General features: G+C 52.1%; 1 protein-coding gene across 1 annotated transcript in view; it reads right to left on the reverse strand.

Moving 5' to 3' along the window:
* The window catches only part of LOC115132510 (uncharacterized), a 153024-nt gene that overhangs the window by 67054 nt on the left and 61288 nt on the right, over positions 1 to 24682 (reverse strand). Inside the window, exons 6-7 of the mRNA XM_065021095.1 lie at positions 15486 to 15574; positions 14811 to 15030 (exon numbers count right to left, since the gene is read on the reverse strand). Coding sequence (XP_064877167.1) covers positions 14811 to 15030; positions 15486 to 15574 — 309 coding nt within the window. The remainder of the gene's footprint in view (positions 1 to 14810; positions 15031 to 15485; positions 15575 to 24682) is intronic.

A 24682-nucleotide genomic window follows, 5' to 3' on the forward strand; every position in this document is an offset into this window, starting at 1 on the left:
TTCCCCCACTAATTCCTCAGCACTGTCACTCTCTAGGTTCCTCCCACCCCTCCTCTCTCTCTCCACCTCTCTCACCATCCCCTCTCCTTCCCCCCACTAGTTCCTCAGCACTGTCACTCTCTAGGTTCCTCCCACCCTCCTCTCTCTCTCTCCCCTCTCTCACCATCCCTCTCCTTCCCCCCCACTAGTTCCTCAGCACTGTCACTCTCTAGGTTCCTCCCACCCCTCCTCTCTCTCTCCACCTCTCTCACCATCCCTCTCCTTCCCCCCACTAGTTCCTCAGCACTGTCACTCTCTAGGTTCCCCCACCCCTCCTCTCTCTCACCATCCCCTCTCCTTCCCCCACTAGTTCCTCAGCACTGTCGCTCTCTAGGTTCCCCCACCCCAGCTCTCTCTCTCCACCTCTCTCACCATCCCCTCTCCTTCCCCCCACTAGTTCCTCAGCACTGTCACTCTCTAGGTTCCTCCCACCCCCCTCTCTCTCTCCACCTCTCTCACCATCCCCTCTCCTTCCCCCACTAGTTCCTCAGCACTGTCACTCTCTAGGTTCCTCCCACCCCACCTCCTCCTCTCTCCTCTCACCATCCCCTCTCCTTCCCCCCACTAGTTCCTCAGCACTGTCACTCTCTAGGTTCCTCCCACCCCTCCTCTCTCTCCCCCTCTCTCACCATCCCCTCTCCTTCCCCCACTAGTTCCTCAGCACTGTCACTCTCTAGGTTCCTCCCACCCCTCCTCTCTCTCCCACCTCTCTCACCATCCCCTCTCCTTCCCCCCACTAGTTCCTCAGCACTGTCACTCTCTAGGTTCCTCCCACCCTCCTCTCTCTCTCCTCCTCTCACCATCCCCTCTCCTTCCCCCACTAGTTCCTCAGCACTGTCACTCTCTAGGTTCCTCCCACCCCTCCTCTCTCTCTCCCCTCTCTCACCATCCCCTCTCCTTCCCCCACTAGTTCCTCAGCACTGTCACTCTCTAGGTTCCTCCCACCCCTCTCTCTCTCTCTCACCATCCCCTCTCCTTCCCCCACTAGTTCCTCAGCACTGTCACTCTCTAGGTTCCCCCACCCTCCTCTCTCTCCCCCTCTCTCACCATCCCCTCCTTCCCCCCACTAGTTCCTCAGCACTGTCACTCTCTAGGTTCCCCCACCCTCCCTCTCTCTCTCCCCTCTCACCATCCCCTCTCCTTCCCCCACTAATTCCTCAGCACTGTCACTCTCTAGGTTCCTCCCACCCCTCCTCTCTCTCTCCACCTCTCTCACCATCCCCTCTCCTTCCCCCCACTAGTTCCTCAGCACTGTCACTCTCTAGGTTCCTCCCACCCCTCCTCTCTCTCTCCCCTCTCTCACCATCCCTCTCCTTCCCCCACTAGTTCCTCAGCACTGTCACTCTCTAGGTTCCTCCCACCCCTCCTCTCTCTCACCATCCCCTCTCCTTCCCCCACTAGTTCCTCAGCACTGTCACTCTCTAGGTTCCCCCCCACCCCTCCTCTCTCTCTCACCATCCCCTCTCTTCCCCCACTAGTTCCTCAGCACTGTCGCTCTCTAGGTTCCCCCACCCCAGCTCTCTCTCTCCACCTCTCTCACCATCCCCTCTCCTTCCCCCACTAGTTCCTCAGCACTGTCACTCTCTAGGTTCCTCCCACCCCACCTCTCTCTCTCCACCTCTCTCACCATCCCCTCTCCTTCCCCCACTAGTTCCTCAGCACTGTCACTCTCTAGGTTCCTCCCAACCTCCTCTCTCTCTCCTCTCTCACCATCCCCTCTCCTTCCCCCACTAGTTCCTCAGCACTGTCACTCTCTAGGTTCCCCCACCCCTCCTCTCTCTCCCCTCTCTCACCATCCCCTCTCCTTCCCCCACTAGTTCCTCAGCACTGTCACTCTCTAGGTTCCTCCCACCCCACCCTCTCTCTCTCCACCTCTCTCACCATCCCCTCTCCTTCCCCCCACTAGTTCCTCAGCACTGTCACTCTCTAGGTTCCCTCCCACCTCCTCTCTCTCTCTCTCCCTCTCTCACCATCCCTCTCCTTCCCCCCACTAGTTCCTCAGCACTGTCACTCTCTAGGTTCCTCCCACCCCTCCTCTCTCTCTCCACCTCTCTCACCATCCCCTCTCCTTCCCCCACTAGTTCCTCAGCACTGTCACTCTCTAGGTTCCTCCCACCCCTCCTCTCTCTCTCCCACCTCTCTCACCATCCCCTTCCTTCCCCCACTAGTTCCTCAGCACTGTCACTCTCTAGGTTCCCCCACCCCTCCTCTCTCTCTCCCCCTCTCTCACCATCCCCTCTCCTTCCCCCACTAGTTCCTCAGCACTGTCACTCTCTAGGTTCCTCCCACCCTCCTCTCTCTCCACCTCTCACCATCCCCTCTCCTTCCCCCACTAGTTCCTCAGCACTGTCACTCTCTAGGTTCCTCCCACCCCTCCTCTCTCTCTCCCCTCACCATCCCCTCTCCTTCCCCCACTAGTTCCTCAGCACTGTCACTCTCTAGGTTCCTCCCACCCCTCCTCTCTCTCCACCTCTCTCACCATCCCCTCTCCTTCCCCCACTAGTTCCTCAGCACTGTCACTCTCTAGGTTCCCCCACCCCTCTCTCTCTCTCTCACCATCCCCTCTCCTTCCCCCACTAGTTCCTCAGCACTGTCGCTCTCTAGGTTCCCCCACCCCAGCTCTCTCTCCACCTCTCTCACCATCCCCTCTCCTTCCCCCACTAGTTCCTCAGCACTGTCACTCTCTAGGTTCCTCCCACCCTCCTCTCTCTCTCCACCTCTCTCACCATCCCTCTCCTTCCCCCACTAGTTCCTCAGCACTGTCACTCTCTAGGTTCCTCCCACCCCACCCCTCTCTCTCTCCCCTCTCTCACCATCCCCTCTCCTTCCCCCCCACTAGTTCCTCAGCACTGTCACTCTCTAGGTTCCTCCCACCCCTCCTCTCTCTCTCCCCTCTCTCACCATCCCTCTCCTTCCCCACTAGTTCCTCAGCACTGTCACTCTCTAGGTTCCTCCCACCCCTCCTCTCTCTCTCCACCTCTCTCACCATCCCCTCTCCTTCCCCCCACTAGTTCCTCAGCACTGTCACTCTCTAGGTTCCTCCCACCCCTCCTCTCTCTCCTCCCCCCTCTCACCATCCCCCCTCTCCTTCCCCCCCACTAGTTCCTCCTCAGCACTGTCACTCTCTAGGTTCCTCCCACCCCTCCTCTCTCTCTCTCACCATCCCCTCTCCTTCCCCCCACTAGTTCCTCAGCACTGTCACTCTCTAGGTTCCCCCACCCCTCCTCTCTCTCCCACCTCTCTCACCATCCCCTCTCCTTCCCCCCACTAGTTCCTCAGCACTGTCACTCTCTAGGTTCCTCCCACCCCCTCTCTCTCTCCCACCTCTCTCACCATCCCCTCTCCTTCCCCCACTAGTTCCTCAGCACTGTCACTCTCTAGGTTCCTCCCACCCCTCCTCTCTCTCTCCACCTCTCTCACCATCCCCTCTCTTCCCCCACTAGTTCCTCAGCACTGTCACTCTCTAGGTTCCTCCACCCCTCCTCTCTCTCCCCTCTCTCACCATCCCCTCTCCTTCCCCCCACTAGTTCCTCAGCACTGTCACTCTCTAGGTTCCTCCCACCCCTCCTCTCTCCTCCACCTCTCACCAGCATCCCCTCTCCTTCCCCCCCACTAGTTCCTCAGCACTGTCGCTCTCTAGGTTCCTCCCACCCCAGCCTCTCTCTCTCCACCTCTCTCACCATCCCCTCTCCTTCCCCCACTAGTTCCTCAGCACTGTCACTCTCTAGGTTCCTCCCACCCTCCTCTCTCTCCACCTCTCTCACCATCCCCTCTCCTTCCCCCCACTAGTTCCTCAGCACTGTCACTCTCTAGGTTCCTCCCACCCCACTCTCTCCCCTCTCTCACCATCCCCTCTCCTTCCCCACTAGTTCCTCAGCACTGTCACTCTCTAGGTTCCTCCCACCCCTCCTCTCTCTCCCCTCTCTCACCATCCCCTCTCCTTCCCCCCACTAGTTCCTCAGCACTGTCGCTCTCTAGGTTCCTCCCACCCCTCCTCTCTCTCTCCCCTCTCTCACCATCCCCTCTCCTTCCCCACTAGTTCCTCAGCACTGTCACTCTCTAGGTTCCTCCCACCCCTCCTCTCTCTCCCCCTCTCTCACCATCCCCTCTCCTTCCCCCACTAGTTCCTCAGCACTGTCACTCTCTAGGTTCCTCCCACCCCTCCTCTCTCTCTCCACCTCTCTCACCATCCCTCTCCTTCCCCCACTAGTTCCTCAGCACTGTCACTCTCTAGGTTCCTCCCACCCTCCTCCTCTCTCCCACCTCTCACCATCCCCTCTCCTTCCCCCACTAGTTCTCAGCACTGTCACTCTCTAGGTTCCTCCCACCCTCCTCTCTCTCCCCTCTCTCACCATCCCCTCTCCTTCCCCCACTAGTTCCTCAGCACTGTCACTCTCTAGGTTCCTCCCACCCCTCTCTCTCTCTCCACCTCTCTCACCATCCCCTCCCCTTCCCCCCACTAGTTCCTCAGCACTGTCACTCTCTAGGTTCCTCCCACCCACCCCTCCTCTCTCTCCCCTCTCTCACCATCCCCTCTCCTTCCCCCACTAGTTCCTCAGCACTGTCACTCTCTAGGTTCCCCCACCCTCCTCTCTCTCTCCCCCTCTCTCACCATCCCCTCCTTCCCCACTAGTTCCTCAGCACTGTCTCTCTAGGTTCCTCCCACCTCTCTCTCTCTCCACCTCTCTCACCATCCCCTCTCCTTCCCCCCACTAGTTCCTCAGCACTGTCACTCTCTAGGTTCCTCCCACCCCTCCTCTCTCTCCCCCCTCTCACCATCCCCTCTCCTTCCCCCACTAGTTCCTCAGCACTGTCACTCTCTCTAGGTTCCTCCCACCCCTCCTCTCTCTCTCCACCTCTCTCACCATCCCCTCTCCCCCCACTTCCCCCTGTCACTAGTTCCTCAGCACTGTCGCTCTCTAGGTTCCCCCCACCCCTCCTCTCTCTCTCCACCTCTCTCACCATCCCCTCTCCTTCCCCCACTAGTTCCTCAGCACTGTCACTCTCTAGGTTCCTCCCACCCTCCTCTCTCTCTCCACCTCTCTCACCATCCCCTCTCCTTCCCCCACTAGTTCCTCAGCACTGTCACTCTCTAGGTTCCTCCCACCCTCCTCTCTCTCTCCCCCTCTCACCATCCCCTCTCCTTCCCCCCACTAGTTCCTCAGCACTGTCGCTCTCTAGGTTCCTCCCACCCCCTCTCTCTCTCTCTCACCATCCCCTCTCTTCCCCCACTAGTTCCTCAGCACTGTCACTCTCTAGGTTCCCCCCACCCTCCTCTCTCTCTCTCCCTCTCTCACCATCCCCTCTCCTTCCCCCACTAGTTCCTCAGCACTGTCACTCTCTAGGTTCCTCCCACCCTCCTCTCTCTCTCCACCTTCACCATCCCTCTCCTTCCCCCCACTAGTTCCTCAGCACTGTCACTCTCTAGGTTCCCCCCACCCCTCCTCTCTCTCTCCCCTCTCTCACCATCCCCTCTCCTTCCCCCACACTAGTTCCTCAGCACTGTCACTCTCTAGGTTCCTCCCACCCCTCCTCTCTCTCTCACCATCCCCTCTCCTTCCCCCACTAGTTCCTCAGCACTGTCACTCTCTAGGTTCCCCCACCCCTCCTCTCTCTCTCCCCTCCCCTCTCACCATCCCCTCTCCTTCCCCCACTAGTTCCTCAGCACTGTCACTCTCTAGGTTCCCCCACCCCTCCTCTCTCTCTCCCCTCTCTCACCATCCCCTCTCCTTCCCCCACTAGTTCCTCAGCACTGTCACTCTCTAGGTTCCTCCCACCCCTCCTCTCTCTCTCCACCTCTCTCACCATCCCCTCTCCTTCCCCCACTAGTTCCTCAGCACTGTCACTCTCTAGGTTCCTCCCACCCCTCCTCTCTCTCTCCCCTCTCTCACCATCCCCTCTCCTTCCCCCCACTAGTTCCTCAGCACTGTCACTCTCTAGGTTCCTCCCACCCCTCCTCTCTCTCTCCACCTCTCTCACCATCCCCTCTCCTTCCCCCACTAGTTCCTCAGCACTGTCACTCTCTAGGTTCCTCCCACCCCTCCTCTCTCTCCACCTCTCTCACCATCCCCTCTCCTTCCCCCCACTAGTTCCTCAGCACTGTCACTCTCTAGGTTCCCCCACCCCTCCTCTCTCTCTCACCTCTCTCACCATCCCCTCTCCTTCCCCCACTAGTTCCTCAGCACTGTCACTCTCTAGGTTCCTCCCCACCCTCCTCTCTCTCTCCACCTCTCTCACCATCCCCTCTCCTTCCCCCACTAGTTCCTCAGCACTGTCACTCTCTAGGTTCCCCCACCCCTCCTCTCTCTCTCACCATCCCCTCTCCTTCCCCCCACTAGTTCCTCAGCACTGTCACTCTCTAGGTTCCTCCCCACCCCACCTCTCTCTCTCCACCTCTCTCACCATCCCCTCTCCTTCCCCCACTAGTTCCTCAGCACTGTCACTCTCTAGGTTCCTCCCACCCCCACCTCCTCTCTCTCTCCACCTCTCTCACCATCCCCTCTCTTCCCCCCTAGTTCCTCAGCACTGTCACTCTCTAGGTTCCTCCCACCCCTCCTCCTCTCTCTCTCACCATCCCCTCTCCTTCCCCCCACTAGTTCCTCAGCACTGTCACTCTCTAGGTTCCTCCCACCCCACCCTCCTCTCTCTCTCACCTCTCTCACCATCCCCTCTCCTTCCCCCACTAGTTCCTCAGCACTGTCACTCTCTAGGTTCCTCCCCCCCCTCTCTCTCTCTCACCATCCCCTCTCTTCCCCCACTAGTTCCTCAGCACTGTCACTCTCTAGGTTCCCCCACTCCTCTCTCTCTCTCACCATCCCCTCTCCTTCCCCCACTAGTTCCTCAGCACTGTCACTCTCTAGGTTCCTCCCACCCCACCCCTCCTCTCTCTCTCACCATCCCCTCTCCTTCCCCCCACTAGTTCCTCAGCACTGTCACTCTCTAGGTTCCCCCACCCCTCCTCTCTCTCCCCCTCTCTCACCATCCCCTCTCCTTCTTCCCCCACTAATTCCTCAGCACTGTCACTCTCTAGGTTCCTCCCACCCCTCCTCTCTCTCTCCACCTCTCTCACCATCCCCTCTCCTTCCCCCACTAGTTCCTCAGCACTGTCACTCTCTAGGTTCCTCCCACCCCTCCTCCTCTCCCCCCTCTCACCATCCCCTCTCCTTCCCCCACTAGTTCCTCAGCACTGTCACTCTCTAGGTTCCTCCCACCCTCCTCTCTCTCTCCCACCTCTCTCACCATCCCCTCTCCTTCCCCCCACTAGTTCCTCAGCACTGTCACTCTCTAGGTTCCCCCACCCCTCCTCTCTCTCTCACCATCCCCTCTCCTTCCCCCACTAGTTCCTCAGCACTGTCACTCTCTAGGTTCCCCCCCACCCCAGCTCTCTCTCCACCTCTCTCACCATCCCCTCTCCTTCCCCCCACTAGTTCCTCAGCACTGTCACTCTCTAGGTTCCTCCCACCCCTCCTCTCTCTCTCCACCTCTCTCACCATCCCCTCTCCTTCCCCCCACTAGTTCCTCAGCACTGTCACTCTCTAGGTTCCTCCCACCCCACCCCTCCTCTCTCTCTCACCATCCCCTCTCCTTCCCCCCACTAGTTCCTCAGCACTGTCACTCTCTAGGTTCCTCCCACCCCTCCTCTCTCTCCCCCTCTCTCACCATCCCCTCTCCTTCCCCCCACTAGTTCCTCAGCACTGTCGCTCTCTAGGTTCCCCCCCACCCTCCTCTCTCTCTCCTCCTCCCCTCTCCTTCCCCCACTAGTTCCTCAGCACTGTCACTCTCTAGGTTCCTCCCACCCCTCCTCTCTCTCTCCCCTCTCTCACCATCCCCTCTCCTTCCCCCACTAGTTCCTCAGCACTGTCACTCTCTAGGTTCCCCCCACCCCTCCTCTCTCTCTCCCCTCTCTCACCATCCCCTCTCCTTCCCCCACTAGTTCCTCAGCACTGTCACTCTCTAGGTTCCTCCCACCCTCCTCTCTCTCTCCACCTCTCTCACCATCCCCTCTCCTTCCCCCACTAGTTCCTCAGCACTGTCACTCTCTAGGTTCCTCCCACCCCTCCTCTCTCTCTCCCCTCTCTCACCATCCCCTCTCCTTCCCCCACTAGTTCCTCAGCACTGTCACTCTCTAGGTTCCTCCCACCCTCTCTCTCTCTCACCATCCCCTCTCCTTCCCCCCACTAGTTCCTCAGCACTGTCACTCTCTAGGTTCCCCCACCCCTCCTCTCTCTCTCCCCTCTCTCACCATCCCTCTCCTTCCCCCACTAGTTCCTCAGCACTGTCACTCTCTAGGTTCCCCACCCCTCCTCTCTCTCTCCCCTCTCTCACCATCCCCTCTCCTTCCCCCACTAGTTCCTCAGCACTGTCACTCTCTAGGTTCCTCCCACCCCTCTCTCTCTCTCCACCTCTCTGTCACCATCCCCTCTCCTTCCCCCCCCTCCTTCCTTCCCCACTAGTTCCTCAGCACTGTCACTCTCTAGGTTCCCCCACCCCTCCTCTCTCTCTCCCCTCTCTCACCATCCCCTCTCCTTCCCCCACTAGTTCCTCAGCACTGTCACTCTCTAGGTTCCTCCCACCCCTCCTCTCTCTCTCTCCTTCCCCCCACTAGTTCTCAGCACTGTCACTCTCTAGGTTCCCCCACCTCCTCTCTCTCACCATCCCCTCTCCTTCCCCCACTAGTTCCTCAGCACTGTCACTCTCTAGGTTCCCCCACCCCCCTCTCTCTCCACCTCTCTCACCATCCCCTCTCCTTCCCCCCACTAGTTCCTCAGCACTGTCACTCTCTAGGTTCCTCCCACCCCACCTCCTCTCTCTCCACCTCTCTCACCATCCCCTCTCCTTCCCCCACTAGTTCCTCAGCACTGTCACTCTCTAGGTTCCTCCCAACCCCCTCTCTCTCTCCACCTCTCTCACCATCCCCTCTCTTCCCCCACTAGTTCCTCAGCACTGTCACTCTCTAGGTTCCTCCCACCCCACCCTCTCTCTCTCTCTCTCTCACCATCCCCTCTCCTTCCCCCACTAGTTCCTCAGCACTGTCACTCTCTAGGTTCCTCCCACCCCACCCCTCCTCTCTCTCTCCACCTCTCTCACCATCCCTCTCCTTCCCCCACTAGTTCCTCAGCACTGTCACTCTCTAGGTTCCCCCACCCCTCCTCTCTCTCTCACCATCCCCTCCTTCCCCCCACTAGTTCCTCAGCACTGTCACTCTCTAGGTTCCCCCCACCCCTCCTCTCTCTCTCACCATCCCCTCTCCTTCCCCCCACTAGTTCCTCAGCACTGTCGCTCTCTAGGTTCCTCCCACCCCACCCCTCCTCTCTCTCTCACCATCCCCTCTCCTTCCCCCCACTAGTTCCTCAGCACTGTCACTCTCTAGGTTCCTCCCACCCCACCCTCTCTCTCTCCCTCTCTCACCATCCCCTCTCCTTCCCCCCACTAGTTCCTCAGCACTGTCACTCTCTAGGTTCCTCCCACCCCACCCCTCCTCTCTCCACCTCTCACCATCCCCTCTCCTTCCCCCACTAGTTCCTCAGCACTGTCACTCTCTCTCTTCCCCACCATCCCCTCTCCTTCCCCCCACTAGTTCCTCAGCACTGTCTCCCCCCACCCCTCTCTCACCATCCCCTCTCCTTCCCCCACTAGTTCCTCAGCACTGTCGCTCTCTAGGTTCCTCCCACCCCACCCCTCCTCTCTCTCTCACCATCCCCTCTCCTTCCCCCACTAGTTCCTCAGCACTGTCACTCTCTAGGTTCCCCCACCCCTCTCTCTCCCCTCTCTCACCATCCCCTCTCCTTCCCCCCACTAATTCCTCAGCACTGTCACTCTCTAGGTTCCTCCCACCCCTCCTCTCTCTCTCCACCTCTCTCACCATCCCCTCTCCTTCCCCCCACTAGTTCCTCAGCACTGTCACTCTCTAGGTTCCTCCCACCCCTCTCCTCTCTCTCTCCCCTCTCTCACCATCCCCTCTCCTTCCCCCACTAGTTCCTCAGCACTGTCACTCTCTAGGTTCCTCCCACCCCTCCTCTCTCTCTCCACCTCTCTCACCATCCCCTCTCCTTCCCCCACTAGTTCCTCAGCACTGTCACTCTCTAGGTTCCCCCCACCCCTCCTCTCTCTCTCTCTCACCATCCCTCTCCTTCCCCCACTAGTTCCTCAGCACTGTCGCTCTCTAGGTTCCCCCCACCCCAGCTCTCTCTCTCCACCTCTCTCACCATCCCCTCTCCTTCCCCCCACTAGTTCCTCAGCACTGTCACTCTCTAGGTTCCTCCCACCCCTCCTCTCTCTCTCCACCTCTCTCACCATCCCCTCTCCTTCCCCCACTAGTTCCTCAGCACTGTCACTCTCTAGGTTCCTCCCACCCCACCCCTCCTCTCTCTCTCTCACCATCCCCTCTCCTTCCCCCACTAGTTCCTCAGCACTGTCACTCTCTAGGTTCCTCCCACCCCTCCTCTCTCTCCCCCTCTCTCACCATCCCTCTCCTTCCCCCACTAGTTCCTCAGCACTGTCACTCTCTAGGTTCCCCCCACCCCTCCTCTCTCTCCCCTCTCTCACCATCCCTCTCCTTCCCCCACTAGTTCCTCAGCACTGTCACTCTCTAGGTTCCTCCCACCCCTCCTCTCTCTCTCCACCTCTCTCACCATCCCCTCTCCTTCCCCCACTAGTTCCTCAGCACTGTCACTCTCTAGGTTCCTCCCACCCCTCCTCTCTCTCTCCCCTCTCTCACCATCCCCTCTCCTTCCCCCACTAGTTCCTCAGCACTGTCACTCTCTAGGTTCCTCCCACCCCTCCTCTCTCTCACCATCCCCTCTCCTTCCCCCACTAGTTCCTCAGCACTGTCACTCTCTAGGTTCCCCCCCCACCCTCCTCTCTCTCTCACCATCCCCTCTCCTTCCCCCACTAGTTCCTCAGCACTGTCGCTCTCTAGGTTCCCCCACCCCAGCTCTCTCTCTCCACCTCTCTCACCATCCCCTCTCCTTCCCCCACTAGTTCCTCAGCACTGTCACTCTCTAGGTTCCTCCCACCCCTCCTCTCTCTCTCCACCTCTCTCACCATCCCCTCTCTTCCCCCCACTAGTTCCTCAGCACTGTCACTCTCTAGGTTCCTCCCACCCCACCCCTCCTCTCTCTCTCACCATCCCCTCTCCTTCCCCCACTAGTTCCTCAGCACTGTCACTCTCTAGGTTCCTCCCACCCCTCTCTCTCTCCCCCTCTCTCACCATCCCCTCTCCTTCCCCCACTAGTTCCTCAGCACTGTCACTCTCTAGGTTCCCCCCCACCCCTCCTCTCTCTCCCCCTCTCTCACCATCCCCTCTCCTTCCCCCCACTAGTTCCTCAGCACTGTCACTCTCTAGGTTCCCCCCACCCCTCCTCTCTCTCCCCCTCTCTCACCATCCCCTCTCCTTCCCCCACTAATTCCTCAGCACTGTCACTCTCTAGGTTCCTCCCACCCCTCCTCTCTCTCTCCACCTCTCTCACCATCCCCTCTCCTTCCCCCACTAGTTCCTCAGCACTGTCACTCTCTAGGTTCCTCCCACCCCTCCTCTCTCTCCCTCTCTCACCATCCCCTCTCCTTCCCCCCACTAGTTCCTCAGCACTGTCACTCTCTAGGTTCCTCCCACCCCTCCTCTCTCTCACCATCCCCTCTCCTTCCCCCACTAGTTCCTCAGCACTGTCACTCTCTAGGTTCCCCCACCCCTCCTCTCTCTCTCACCATCCCCTCTCCTTCCCCCACTAGTTCCTCAGCACTGTCGCTCTCTAGGTTCCCCCCACCCCAGCTCTCTCTCTCCACCTCTCTCACCATCCCCTCTCCTTCCCCCCACTAGTTCCTCAGCACTGTCACTCTCTAGGTTCCTCCCACCCCTCCTCTCTCTCTCCACCTCTCTCACCATCCCCTCTCCTTCCCCCACTAGTTCCTCAGCACTGTCACTCTCTAGGTTCCTCCCACCCCACCCCTCCTCTCTCTCTCACCATCCCCTCTCCTTCCCCCCACTAGTTCCTCAGCACTGTCACTCTCTAGGTTCCTCCCACCCCTCCTCTCTCTCCCCCTGTCTCACCATCCCCTCTCCTTCCCCCCACTAGTTCCTCAGCACTGTCGCTCTCTAGGTTCCCCCCCCCCTCCTCTCTCTCTCCCCTCTCTCACCATCCCTCTCCTTCCCCCCACTAGTTCCCCAGCACTGTCACTCTCTAGGTTCCTCCCACCCCTCCTCTCTCTCTCCCCCTCTCACCACCCCTCCTTCCCCCACTAGTTCCTCAGCACTGTCACTCTCTAGGTTCCCCCACCCCTCCTCTCTCTCTCCCCCTCTCTCACCATCCCCTCTCCTTCCCCCACTAGTTCCTCAGCACTGTCACTCTCTAGGTTCCTCCCACCCCTCCTCTCTCTCCCACCTCTCTCACCATCCCCTCTCCTTCCCCCACTAGTTCCTCAGCACTGTCACTCTCTAGGTTCCTCCCACCCCTCCTCTCTCTCTCCCCCCTCTCTCACCATCCCCTCTCCTTCCCCCCACTAGTTCCTCAGCACTGTCACTCTCTAGGTTCCTCCCACCCCTCCTCTCTCTCTCCACCTCTCTCACCATCCCTCTCCTTCCCCCACTAGTTCCTCAGCACTGTCACTCTCTAGGTTCCTCCCACCCCTCCTCTCTCTCTCCCCCTCTCTCACCATCCCCTCTCCTTCCCCCACTAGTTCCTCAGCACTGTCACTCTCTAGGTTCCTCCCACCCCTCCTCTCTCTCTCCCCCTCTCTCACCATCCCCTCCTTCCCCCCACTAGTTCCTCAGCACTGTCGCTCTCTAGGTTCCTCCCACCCCTCCTCTCTCTCTCCACCTCTCTCACCATCCCCTCTCCTTCCCCCACTAGTTCCTCAGCATGGTCACTCTCTAGGTTCCTCCCACCCCTCCTCTCTCTCTCCCCCTCTCTCACCATCCCCTCTCCTTCCCCCACTAGTTCCTCAGCACTGTCGCTCTCTAGGTTCCTCCCACCCCTCCTCTCTCTCTCCACCTCTCTCACCATCCCCTCTCCTTCCCCCACTAGTTCCTCAGCACTGTCACTCTCTAGGTTCCTCCCACCCCTCCCTCTCTCTCTCACCATCCCTCTCCTTCCCCCCACTAGTTCCTCAGCACTGTCACTCTCTAGGTTCCTCCCACCCCTCCTCTCTCTCTCCCCTCTCTCACCATCCCTCTCCTTCCCCCACTAGTTCCTCAGCACTGTCGCTCTCTAGGTTCCCCCCACCCCTCCTCTCTCTCTCCCCTCTCTCACCATCCCTCTCCTTCCCCCACTAGTTCCTCAGCACTGTCACTCTCTAGGTTCCTCCCACCCCTCCTCTCTCTCTCACCTCTCTCACCATCCCCTCTCCTTCCCCCCACTAGTTCCTCAGCACTGTCACTCTCTAGGTTCCTCCCACCCCTCCTCTCTCTCTCCCCTCTCTCACCATCCCCTCTCCTTCCCCCACTAGTTCCTCAGCACTGTCACTCTCTAGGTTCCTCCCACCCCTCCTCTCTCTCTCCACCTCTCTCACCATCCCCTCTCCTTCCCCCACTAGTTCCTCAGCACTGTCACTCTCTAGGTTCCTCCCACCCCTCCTCTCTCTCTCCCCCTCTCTCACCATCCCCTCTCCTTCCCCCCCGCTAGTTCCTCAGCACTGTCGCTCTCTAGGTTCCTCCCACCCCTCCTCTCTCTCTCCACCTCTCTCACCATCCCCTCTCCTTCCCCCACTAGTTCCTCAGCACTGTCACTCTCTAGGTTCCTCCCACCCCTCCTCTCTCTCTCCACCTCTCTCACCATCCCTCTCCTTCCCCCACTAGTTCCTCAGCACTGTCACTCTCTAGGTTCCTCCCACCCCTCCTCTCTCTCTCCACCTCTCTCACCATCCCCTCTCCTTCCCCCACTAGTTCCTCAGCACTGTCACTCTCTAGGTTCCTCCCACCCCTCCTCTCTCTCTCCACCTCTCTCACCATCCCCTCTCCTTCCCCCACTAGTTCCTCAGCACTGTCGCTCTCTAGGTTCCTCCCACCCCTCCTCTCTCTCTCCCCTCTCTCACCATCCCCTCTCCTTCCCCCACTAGTTCCTCAGCACTGTCGCTCTCTAGGTTCCCCCCACCCCTCCTCTCTCTCTCCCCCCTCTCACCATCCCCTCTCCTTCCCCCCACTAGTTCCTCAGCACTGTCACTCTCTAGGTTCCTCCCACCCCTCCTCTCTCTCTCCACCTCTCTCACCATCCCCTCTCCTTCCCCCACTAGTTCCTCAGCACTGTCACTCTCTAGGTTCCTCCCACCCCTCCTCTCTCTCACCATCCCCTCTCCTTCCCCCACTAGTTCCTCAGCACTGGCGCTCTCTAGGTTCCTCCCACCCCTCCTCTCTCTCTCCCCTCTCTCACCATCCCCTCTCCTTCCCCCACTAGTTCCTCAGCACTGTCGCTCTCTAGGTTCCCCCCACCCCTCCTCTCTCTCTCCCCCTCTCTCACCATCCCCTCTCCTTCCCCCCACTAGTTCCTCAGCACTGTCACTCTCTAGGTTCCTCCCACCCCTCCTCTCTCTCTCCACCTCTCTCACCATCCCCTCTCCTTCCCCCACTAGTTCCTCAGCACTGTCACTCTCTAGGTTCCTCCCACCCCTCCTCTCTCTCTCACCATCCCCTCTCCTTCCCCCCACTAGTTCCTCAGCACTGTCGCTCTCTAGGTTCCTCCCACCCCACCCCTCCTCTCTCTCTCACCATCCCCTCTCCTTCCCCCCACTAGTTCCTCAGCACTGTCGCTCTCTAGGTTCCTCCCACCCCTCCTCTCTCTCACCATCTCCAGAGCCACCTCTTCTGCGCTGTCATTCTCCAGGTCATAACTGAACTCAATGGCCTCGTTGTCTTTGTGTTTGCCCTTCAGCTTCTTGGGATCCTCCACCCAGATCCTGAGGGCCAGACACTCCTGATACCCCATGTCCTCCTCCGCCAGCTCCACACGCACCCCAGTGTCCTCCCCAAAGAAGGCGTGGGTCAACAGGTCCCGGATGGACAGCCTGCAGAGAGAGAGAACACATCAAGCAAAGAACAAATTCCCACTTCTTTCCTTTTATTGGATAAGACAGTGAAGAAGAGATGACAGGAACAGTAGGAGAGGGGCAAGTCAGAAGGGCAGTGGGCTGGAGTTGAACCCATGCCTGATCTGGTATGTGTGCCGGGGTCAGCGGTACTAATCACTTTAGACAGTCCACCGAATGAATTTTTAAAAAAGGCACTCGTCCTTATTATGAGAGAGAGAGAGAGAAACTTCTGTCAGTGTAATGTTTACTGTTCATTTTTATTGTTTATTTCACTTTTGTTTATTATCTACATCACATAATTTTACAATGTTAACATATGTTTCACATGCCAATACAGCCCTTAAATTGAAATTCAATAGAATTGAGAGAGACAGAGACAGAAAGACAGAGAGAGTGAGAGAGAAAGAGAGGGGGGAGGTAAAACTGCTTACCTCTGATTCTTGTCTTGGCGGATGCAGCACTCAATGATCTCTTTAATCTCTGGGTCATTGACTTTATCAAAGCTGGCTGGTTTTATACCCTGTAGACAGAGAGGGAAAGAGAGATAGAGGTACAGTGAGAGTAGAGAGAGAGAAACAGACGACGACGAGTGGGGGGGGGGGTGATAGAACATACAATAATTGAGATGATGGGACTACTCTGTCCTATATGGACAGTAATATACCTTAGATGGGACTACTCTGTCCTACATGGACAGTAAGATACCTTAGATGGGACTACTCTGTCCTATATGGACAGTAATATACCTTAGATGGGACTACTCTGTCCTACATGGACAGTAAGATACCTTAGATGGGACTACTCTGTCCTATATGGACAGTAATATACCTTAGATGGGACTACTCTGTCCTACATGGACAGTAAGATACCTTAGATGGGACTACTCTGTCCTATATGGACAGTAATATACCTTAGATGGGACTACTCTGTCCTATATGGACAGTAATATACCTTAGATGGGACTACTCTGTCCTACATGGACAATAATATACCTTAGATGGGACTACTCTGTCCTATATGGACAGTAATATACCTTAGATGGGACTACTCTGTCCTATATGGACAGTAATATACCTTAGATGGGACTACTCTGTCCTACATGGACAGTAAGATACCTTAGATGGGACTACTCTGTCCTATATGGACAGTAATATACCTTAGATGGGACTACTCTGTCCTATATGGACAGTAATATACCTTAGATGGGACTACTCTGTCCTACATGGACAATAATATACCTTAGATGGGACTACTCTGTCCTATATGGACAGTAATATACCTTAGATGGGACTACTCTGTCCTATATGGACAGTAATATACCTTAGATGGGACTACTCTGTCCTACATGGACAATAATATACCTTAGATGGGACTACTCTGTCCTATATGGACAGTAATATACCTTAGATGGGACTACTCTGTCCTATATGGACAATAATATACCTTAGATGGGACTACTCCGTCCTACATGGACAGTAATATACCTTAGATGGGACTACTCTGTCCTACATGGACAATAATATACCTTAGATGGGACTACTCTGTCCTATATGGACAGTAATATACCTTAGATGGGACTACTCTGTCCTATATGGACAGTAATATACCTTAGATGGGACTACTCTGTCCTATATGGACAGTAATATACCTTAGATGGGACTACTCTGTCCTACATGGACAGTAATATACCTTAGACGATGGGACTACTCTGTCCTACATGGACAATAATATGCCTTAGATGGGACTACTCTGTCCTATATGGACAGTAATATACCTTAGATGGGACTACTCTGTCCTATATGGACAGTAATATACCTTAGATGGGACTACTCTGTCCTATATGGACAGTAATATACCTTAGATGGGACTACTCTGTCCTATATGGACAGTAATATACCTTAGATGGGACTACTCTGTCCTATATGGACAGTAATATACCTTAGATGGGACTACTCTGTCCTATATGGACAGTAATATACCTTAGATGGGACTACTCTGTCCTACATGGACAATAATATACCTTAGATGGGACTACTCTGTCCTATATGGACAGTAATATACCTTAGATGGGACTACTCTGTCCTATATGGACAGTAATATACCTTAGATGGGACTACTCTGTCCTACATGGACAGTAAGATACCTTAGATGGGACTACTCTGTCCTATATGGACAGTAATATACCTTAGATGGGACTACTCTGTCCTATATGGACAGTAATATACCTTAGATGGGACTACTCTGTCCTACATGGACAATAATATACCTTAGATGGGACTACTCTGTCCTATATGGACAGTAATATACCTTAGATGGGACTACTCTGTCCTATATGGACAGTAATATACCTTAGATGGGACTACTCTGTCCTACATGGACAATAATATACCTTAGATGGGACTACTCTGTCCTATATGGACAGTAATATACCTTAGATGGGACTACTCTGTCCTATATGGACAATAATATACCTTAGATGGGACTACTCCGTCCTACATGGACAGTAATATACCTTAGATGGGACTACTCTGTCCTACATGGACAATAATATACCTTAGATGGGACTACTCTGTCCTATATGGACAGTAATATACCTTAGATGGGACTACTCTGTCCTATATGGACAGTAATATACCTTAGATGGGACTACTCTGTCCTATATGGACAGTAATATACCTTAGATGGGACTACTCTGTCCTACATGGACAGTAATATACCTTAGACGATGGGACTACTCTGTCCTACATGGACAATAATATGCCTTAGATGGGACTACTCTGTCCTATATGGACAGTAATATACCTTAGATGGGACTACTCTGTCCTATATGGACAGTAATATACCTTAGATGGGACTACTCTGTCCTATATGGACAGTAATATACCTTAGATGGGACTACTCTGTCCTATATGGACAGTAATATACCTTAGATGGGACTACTCTGTCCTACATGGACAGTAATATACCTTAGACGATGGGACTACTCTGTCCTACATGGACAATAATATGCCTTAGATGATGGGACTACTCTGTCCTACATGGACAGTAATATACCTTAGACGATGGGACTACTCTGTCCTACATGGACAATAATATGCCTTAGATGATGGGACTACTCTGTCCTACATGGACAGTAATATACCTTAGATGGGACTACTCTGTCCTACATGGACAGTAATATACCTAAGATGGGACTACTCTGTCCTACATGGACAGTAATATACCTTAGATGGGACTACTCCGTCCTACATGGACAATAATATACCTAAGATGGGACTACTCTGTCCTACATGGACAATAATATACCTTAGATGGGACTACTCTGTCCTACATGGACAATAATATACCTTAGATGGGACTACTCTGTCCTATATGGACAGTAATATACCTTAGATGGGACTACTCTGTCCTACATGGACAATAATATACCTTAGATGGGACTACTCTGTCCTACATGGACAATAATATACCTTAGATGGGACTACTCTGTCCTATATGGACAGTAATATACCTTAGATGGGACTACTCTGTCCTACATGGACAATAATATACCTTAGACGATGGGACTACTCTGTCCTATATGGACAGTAATATACCTTAGTTGGGACTACTCTGTCCCACATGGACAGTAAGATACCTTAGACGATGGGACTACTCTGTCCTACATGGACAATAATATGCCTTAGATGATGGGACTACTCTGTCCTACATGGACAATAATATACCTAAGATGGGACTACTCTGTCCTAAATGGACAGTAATATACCTTAGACGATGGGACTACTCTGTCCTACATGGACAATAATATACCTTAGACGATGGGACTACTCTGTCCTATATGGACAATAATATACCTAAGATGGGACTACTCTGTCCTATATGGACAGTAATATACCTTAGATGGGACTACTCTGTCCTATATGGACAATAATATACCTTAGACGATGGGACTACTCTGTCCTACATGGACAATAATATGCCTTAGATGATGGGACTACTCTGTCCTACATGGACAATAATATACCTTAGATGGGACTACTCTGTCCTATATGGACAGTAATATACCTTAGATGGGACTACTCTGTCCTATATGGACAGTAATATACCTTAGATGGGACTACTCTGTCCTATATGGACAGTAATATACCTTAGATGGGACTACTCTGTCCTATATGGACAGTAATATACCTTAGATGGGACTACTCTGTCCTACATGGACAGTAATATACCTTAGACGATGGGACTACTCTGTCCTACATGGACAATAATATGCCTTAGATGGGACTACTCTGTCCTATATGGACAGTAATATACCTTAGATGGTACTACTCTGTCCTATATGGACAATAATATACCTTAGATGGGACTACTCCGTCCTACATGGACAGTAATATACCTTAGATGGGACTACTCTGTCCTACATGGACAATAATATACCTTAGATGGGACTACTCTGTCCTATATGGACAGTAATATACCTTAGATGGGACTACTCTGTCCTATATGGACAGTAATATACCTTAGATGGGACTACTCTGTCCTATATGGACAGTAATATACCTTAGATGGGACTACTCTGTCCTACATGGACAGTAATATACCTTAGACGATGGGACTACTCTGTCCTACATGGACAATAATATGCCTTAGATGGGACTACTCTGTCCTATATGGACAGTAATATACCTTAGATGGGACTACTCTGTCCTATATGGACAGTAATATACCTTAGATGGGACTACTCTGTCCTATATGGACAGTAATATACCTTAGATGGGACTACTCTGTCCTACATGGACAGTAATATACCTTAGACGATGGGACTACTCTGTCCTACATGGACAATAATATGCCTTAGATGATGGGACTACTCTGTCCTACATGGACAGTAATATACCTTAGACGATGGGACTACTCTGTCCTACATGGACAATAATATGCCTTAGATGATGGGACTACTCTGTCCTACATGGACAGTAATATACCTTAGATGGGACTACTCTGTCCTACATGGACAGTAATATACCTAAGATGGGACTACTCTGTCCTACATGGACAGTAATATACCTTAGATGGGACTACTCCGTCCTACATGGACAATAATATACCTAAGATGGGACTACTCTGTCCTACATGGACAATAATATACCTTAGATGGGACTACTCTGTCCTACATGGACAATAATATACCTTAGATGGGACTACTCTGTCCTATATGGACAGTAATATACCTTAGATGGGACTACTCTGTCCTACATGGACAATAATATACCTTAGATGGGACTACTCTGTCCTACATGGACAATAATATACCTTAGATGGGACTACTCTGTCCTATATGGACAGTAATATACCTTAGATGGGACTACTCTGTCCTACATGGACAATAATATACCTTAGACGATGGGACTACTCTGTCCTATATGGACAGTAATATACCTTAGTTGGGACTACTCTGTCCCACATGGACAGTAAGATACCTTAGACGATGGGACTACTCTGTCCTACATGGACAATAATATGCCTTAGATGATGGGACTACTCTGTCCTACATGGACAATAATATACCTAAGATGGGACTACTCTGTCCTAAATGGACAGTAATATACTAGACGATGGGACTACTCTGTCCTACATGGACAATAATATACCTTAGACGATGGGACTACTCTGTCCTATATGGACAATAATATACCTAAGATGGGACTACTCTGTCCTATATGGACAGTAATATACCTTAGATGGGACTACTCTGTCCTATATGGACAATAATATACCTTAGACGATGGGACTACTCTGTCCTACATGGACAATAATATGCCTTAGATGATGGGACTACTCTGTCCTACATGGACAATAATATACCTTAGATGGGACTACTCTGTCCTATATGGACAGTAATATACCTTAGATGGGACTACTCTGTCCTATATGGACAGTAATATACCTTAGATGGGACTACTCTGTCCTATATGGACAGTAATATACCTTAGATGGGACTACTCTGTCCTATATGGACAGTAATATACCTTAGATGGGACTACTCTGTCCTACATGGACAGTAATATACCTTAGACGATGGGACTACTCTGTCCTACATGGACAATAATATGCCTTAGATGGGACTACTCTGTTCTATATGGACAGTAATATACCTTAGATGGGACTACTCTGTCCTATATGGACAGTAATATACCTTAGATGGGACTACTCTGTCCTATATGGACAGTAATATACCTTAGATGGGACTACTCTGTCCTACATGGACAGTAATATACCTTAGACGATGGGACTACTCTGTCCTACATGGACAATAATATGCCTTAGATGATGGGACTACTCTGTCCTACATGGACAGTAATATACCTTAGACGATGGGACTACTCTGTCCTACATGGACAATAATATGCCTTAGATGATGGGACTACTCTGTCCTATATGGACAGTAATATACCTTAGATGGGACTACTCTGTCCTACATGGACAATAATATACCTTAGATGGGACTACTCTGTCCTATATGGACAGTAATATACCTTAGATGGGACTACTCTGTCCTACATGGACAATAATATACCTTAGACGATGGGACTACTCTGTCCTATATGGACAGTAATATACCTTAGTTGGGACTACTCTGTCCCACATGGACAGTAAGATACCTTAGACGATGGGACTACTCTGTCCTACATGGACAATAATATGCCTTAGATGATGGGACTACTCTGTCCTACATGGACAATAATATACCTAAGATGGGACTACTCTGTCCTAAATGGACAGTAATATACCTTAGACGATGGGACTACTCTGTCCTACATGGACAATAATATACCTAAGATGGGACTACTCTGTCCTATATGGACAATAATATACCTTAGATGGGACTACTCTGTCCTATATGGACAATAATATACCTTAGACGATGGGACTACTCTGTCCTACATGGACAATAATATGCCTTAGATGATGGGACTACTCTGTCCTACATGGACAATAATATACCTTAGATGGGACTACTCTGTCCTATATGGACAGTAATATACCTTAGATGGGACTACTTTGTCCTATATGGACAGTAATATACCTTAGATGGGACTACTCTGTCCTATATGGACAGTAATATACCTTAGATGGGACTACTCTGTCCTACATGGACAGTAATATACCTTAGACGATGGGACTACTCTGTCCTACATGGACAATAATATGCCTTAGATGGGACTACTCTGTCCTATATGGACAGTAATATACCTTAGATGGGACTACTCTGTCCTATATGGACAGTAATATACCTTAGATGGGACTACTCTGTCCTATATGGACAGTAATATACCTTAGATGGGACTACTCTGTCCTATATGGACAGTAATATACCTTAGATGGGACTACTCTGTCCTACATGGACAGTAATATACCTTAGACGATGGGACTACTCTGTCCTACATGGACAATAATATGCCTTAGATGATGGGACTACTCTGTCCTACATGGACAGTAATATACCTTAGACGATGGGACTACTCTGTCCTACATGGACAATAATATGCCTTAGATGATGGGACTACTCTGTCCTATATGGACAGTAATATACCTTAGATGGGACTACTCTGTCCTACATGGACAGTAATATACCTTAGATGGGACTACTCTGTCCCACATGGACAGTAAGATACCTTAGACGATGGGACAACTCTGTCCTACATGGACAATAATATGCCTTAGATGATGGGACTACTCTGTCCTACATGGACAGTAATATACCTTAGATGGGACTACTCCGTCCTACATGGACAATAATATACCTAAGATGGGACTACTCTGTCCTACATGGACAATAATATACCTTAGATGGGACTACTCTGTCCTACATGGACAATAATATACCTTAGATGGGACTACTCTGTCCTATATGGACAGTAATATACCTTAGATGGGACTACTCTGTCCTACATGGACAATAATATACCTTAGATGGGACTACTCCGTCCTATATGGACAGTAATATACCTTAGATGGGACTACTCTGTCCTACATGGACAATAATATACCTTAGATGGGACTACTCTGTCCTACATGGACAATAATATACCTTAGACGATGGGACTACTCTGTCCTACATGGACAACAATATACCTTAGACGATGGGACTACTCTGTCCTACATGGACAATAGATACCTTAGATGGGACTACTCCGTCCTACATGGACAATAATATACCTTAGACGATGGGACTACTCCGTCCTACACGGGCAGTAATATACAGTTGAAGTCGGAGGTTTACATACACTTAGGTTGGAGTCATTAAAACTCATTTTTCAACCACTCCACAAGGTACTATGTACTATGTGCATGACACAAGTCATTTTTCCAACAATTGTTTACAGACAGATTATTTCGCTTATAATTCACTGTATCACAAATCCAGTGGGTGAGAAGTTAACATACACTAAGTTGACTGTGCCTTTAAACAGCTTGGAAAATTCCAGAAAAAAATATGTCATGGCTTTAGAAGCTTCTGATAGGCTAATTGACATCATTTGAGTCAATTGGAGGTGTACACAGTGCCTCGAACACAGTGGCTCTTTGGTTGACATCATGGAAAAATCAAAAGATTTCAGCAAAGATCTCTTAAAAAGAATTGTAGACCTCCACAAGTCAGGTTCATCCTTGAGAGCAATTTCCAAATGCCTGAAGGTACCACATTCATCTGTACAAACAATAGTACGCAAGTATAAACACCATGGGACCACGCAGCCGTCATACCGCTCAGGAAGGAGACGCGTTCTGTCTCCTAGAGATGAACGTACTTCGGTGCAAAAAGTGCAAATCAATCCCAGAACAACAGCAAAGGACCTTGTGAAGACGCTGGAGGAAACAGGTACGAAAGTATCTATATCCACAGTAAAACGAGTCCTATATCGACATAACCTGAAAGGCTGCTCAGCAAGGAAGAAGCCACTGCTCCAAAACCGCCATAAAAAAGCCAGACTACGGTTTGAAACTGCACATGGGGACAAAGATCGTACTTTTTGGAGAAATGTCCTCTGGCCTGATGAAACAAAAATAGAACTGTTTGGCCATAATGACCATCGTTATGTTTGGAGGAAAAAGGGGGAGGCTTGCAAGCTGAAGAACACCATCTCAACCTTGAAGCATGGGGGTGGCAGAATCATGTTATGGGGGTGCTTTGCTGCAGGAGGGACTGGTGGACTTATCAAAATAGATGGCATTATGAGGCAAGAAAATAATGTGTCTATATTAAAGCAACATCTCAAGACATCAGTCAGGAAGTTAAAGCTTGGTCACAAATGGGTCTTCCAAATGGACAAATGACCCAAAGCATACTACCAAATGGACAAATGACCCAAAGCATACTTCCAAATGGACAAATGACCCAAAGCATACTTCCAAATTTGTGGCAAAACGTTTGTTGTTTGGGGTATGTGCACGCTAGACTGGTTTGCGCTGGGTTATGTCAACCCATATTGTGTTTAGTGTTCTTAGTGCCGTGTGTTTTGTTCTCCGAAATAAAAGGCTCCTTTGGCTACCCACCTTCTGCTCTCCTGCTCCTGACTCCCTTACAGCCAGTTACGCATACTTAACAGGAAGATCCATTTGCGACCAA

This window comes from Oncorhynchus nerka, linkage group LG7 (genome assembly GCF_034236695.1).
Source record: "Oncorhynchus nerka isolate Pitt River linkage group LG7, Oner_Uvic_2.0, whole genome shotgun sequence".
In the NCBI taxonomy this organism is placed as follows: domain Eukaryota; kingdom Metazoa; phylum Chordata; class Actinopteri; order Salmoniformes; family Salmonidae; genus Oncorhynchus; species Oncorhynchus nerka.